General features: G+C 37.0%; 1 protein-coding gene across 1 annotated transcript in view; it reads right to left on the bottom strand.

Moving 5' to 3' along the window:
* Window positions 1-624: 624 nt before the first annotated feature.
* Window positions 625-2,274, bottom strand: part of slc7a7 (solute carrier family 7 member 7) — a 19,501-nt gene continuing 17,851 nt past the window's right edge. The window contains exon 12 of the mRNA XM_014029595.1: window positions 625-1,234. Coding sequence (XP_013885049.1) covers window positions 1,161-1,234 — 74 coding nt within the window. The 3' untranslated portion in view covers window positions 625-1,160. The remainder of the gene's footprint in view (window positions 1,235-2,274) is intronic.

The raw sequence follows: 2,274 nt of genomic DNA on the forward strand, positions 1-2,274 counted from the left end.
TGCTGCAACGTGTTGGCATGGTAGGGAATCAAACCTGCAACTTTCAGGAGAGACAATGGCTGCACTGCACCATAGCCTCAAAAAAACATTTTAAAAACAGAATGCAGTTTATAAAATCACTTTAGAACTGAGTAAGTCTTTCTAACCTCACATTTATCAAGCACCAATAAAATCCAGATTTATTTATTTACTTTGATCTGATCTAACAGCTGCTCTGCTTATAGTTTATACAGATTTAAAAGTTAAATCACTACAGATTCAGCGGGATACAGATTCGTATCAGGTTATGTTGAGAACTTGTGTTTACGTTGAGCTTTTCTTCTTCCTCCTGCAGGCCCTCTGAGGCAGACCTTTACCCACAATCCTCTGCAGCAGGTGGCTCCAGCTAATCCAAAGAAATCAGGAGCCAAAGCGAGGCCATGGAGAGACACGATCGGATGAATCCACCTGTTTTAGCTGCGCAGATCTGTGATTTATGTACATATTTATGAACAGAAGAAGGGCATGATGGGTAAAATATGTATAAATCTAATTCAAATATAAACTGTTCTTTCAACCACTTCCTGCTTGTTGTAACTGTGTGTTTACAGCTGAGTGCACGTTTCCTCTGTATAGAATGAGTCATTTTAATTTGTAAAGACTTTTATTATAAATAATGTTTTCAAACTCTTTAACGTTTGAGTCAAATTCATCAGAGCAACAAACTGTGTAAAAATAGCCCTTTTTACTTCAGCAGACCTGACAGCTGAAGGTATAAAATATTTTATAAACATTAGTTGCTTATTGCTTGTTTTATTTTTTGAGCAAATACTGTAAGACAGTTTCTATTGTCAGCAGTGCTTTCAGTGTTAAAGATGCTTAAAAACTAATCAATTTGCAAGAAAACAATAGGTTTAACTTTTTTTGTGTGTGAAACAAAAACAGGCATCAGCTTCTCCTGCAGTGCATTTCAGTTCTCCTCTCCCTGAAGTCACAGTCAGAGCTGGATGTTTCCATCGTGTAAAATAAAAACAAACAAAAAAGTCGCTGAGTGATGATGGTCACAAAGTCAGAGTCGGGTCCAGTTTAGACCCAAATGTTCATCCTTTGATGCTTGTTTAGCAGCAGCTGGTGATGAGGAGCTCAGGTTGAGACTCTTGTCTGGATTAAAAAAAAAACATCTATTCATCTTTGCTGTCGTCCATCTCAGTCAGAACTGAGTAACAAACCTTCTGAATCAGCACCCCGCATTTAGCTGGAAGAAACACAAATATGAGGACAGTTAGAACCGTTTCTGCTCATTTTGTTAAAGTAAAAAAATGCAATTAAATTTAAGGTAACAAGTAAACACTCATGAGAGGGTTTGTAAACAAACAGAATGACTTCATTGAGATGCAACTATTGGATCATATGGAAAAATGCAAGAAGAAAAAGGAGGAAAACAAAACATCTAAAACGTGTAAAAAAACAGAAAAGAAACCTAATTTATGAATGTTTTTTTCTTGATTTTCACTCACGATTGAAAAAAATGTGAGCATTTTGTCAGCTGATTAAGTATCCTCAAGGTAAACCTAAATCTAACATTAGTACTTAGGTAAAAAGTAACTTTAAAGAAAATAGTTCAGTTCTGTTTTAAGGCACAACTTCAGGGTCAGGAGGTCATCAGGAGAGCACTTCTTTTGCTTCAGTTACGTGAAAAGTGATCCACATCATTTACCCTTGATAGACCAACACATGGTAATAAACTTACAAAAAGTTTGATTGATAGTGGAGATCAAACAAATCAGGATAATGAGCTCTAACGTGTTGGTATTATTCCAAACATGGCTACAGATCAAGGACTCAAGGATAATATAAATAAGAGGATGGGGAAAAAAGATCAGTTTGCCACTTTTACAGTCTATAAAAAGTTTTCACCCCCTTGGATGAAGTAAATTTGTCAGTGGTGTGCACAGCTAATCAAAAAGTTGACTTTGCTAGCTCATAACCAGATGTCTTTGAAAACCGTTAGCGGACCAGTTAGCTTCCACTAAATTGAGCTGTGGCAACTTTAAGGCCCAGTCCCAATGCTCAGTGCGCACCCTACGGCCCTCTGTGAAGGGTGCATTCAGTCGAAGTGCACATAAGTGCTCGAGTGTGCAGGTTACATGTGTGCAAAAAATATATATATAAATTGGGCCAGTACAGTTTACATCATCAACTTGTGCCTCTGCGTCGTAACTACGACATCCAACATGGCATTTTTTATTGAATCAATATAACAGAACAAAGACAAAAAACAAACATACATATGTT

Source organism: Austrofundulus limnaeus, unplaced genomic scaffold (genome assembly GCF_001266775.1).
Source record: "Austrofundulus limnaeus strain Quisiro unplaced genomic scaffold, Austrofundulus_limnaeus-1.0 Scaffold925, whole genome shotgun sequence".
Classification (NCBI taxonomy): domain Eukaryota; kingdom Metazoa; phylum Chordata; class Actinopteri; order Cyprinodontiformes; family Rivulidae; genus Austrofundulus; species Austrofundulus limnaeus.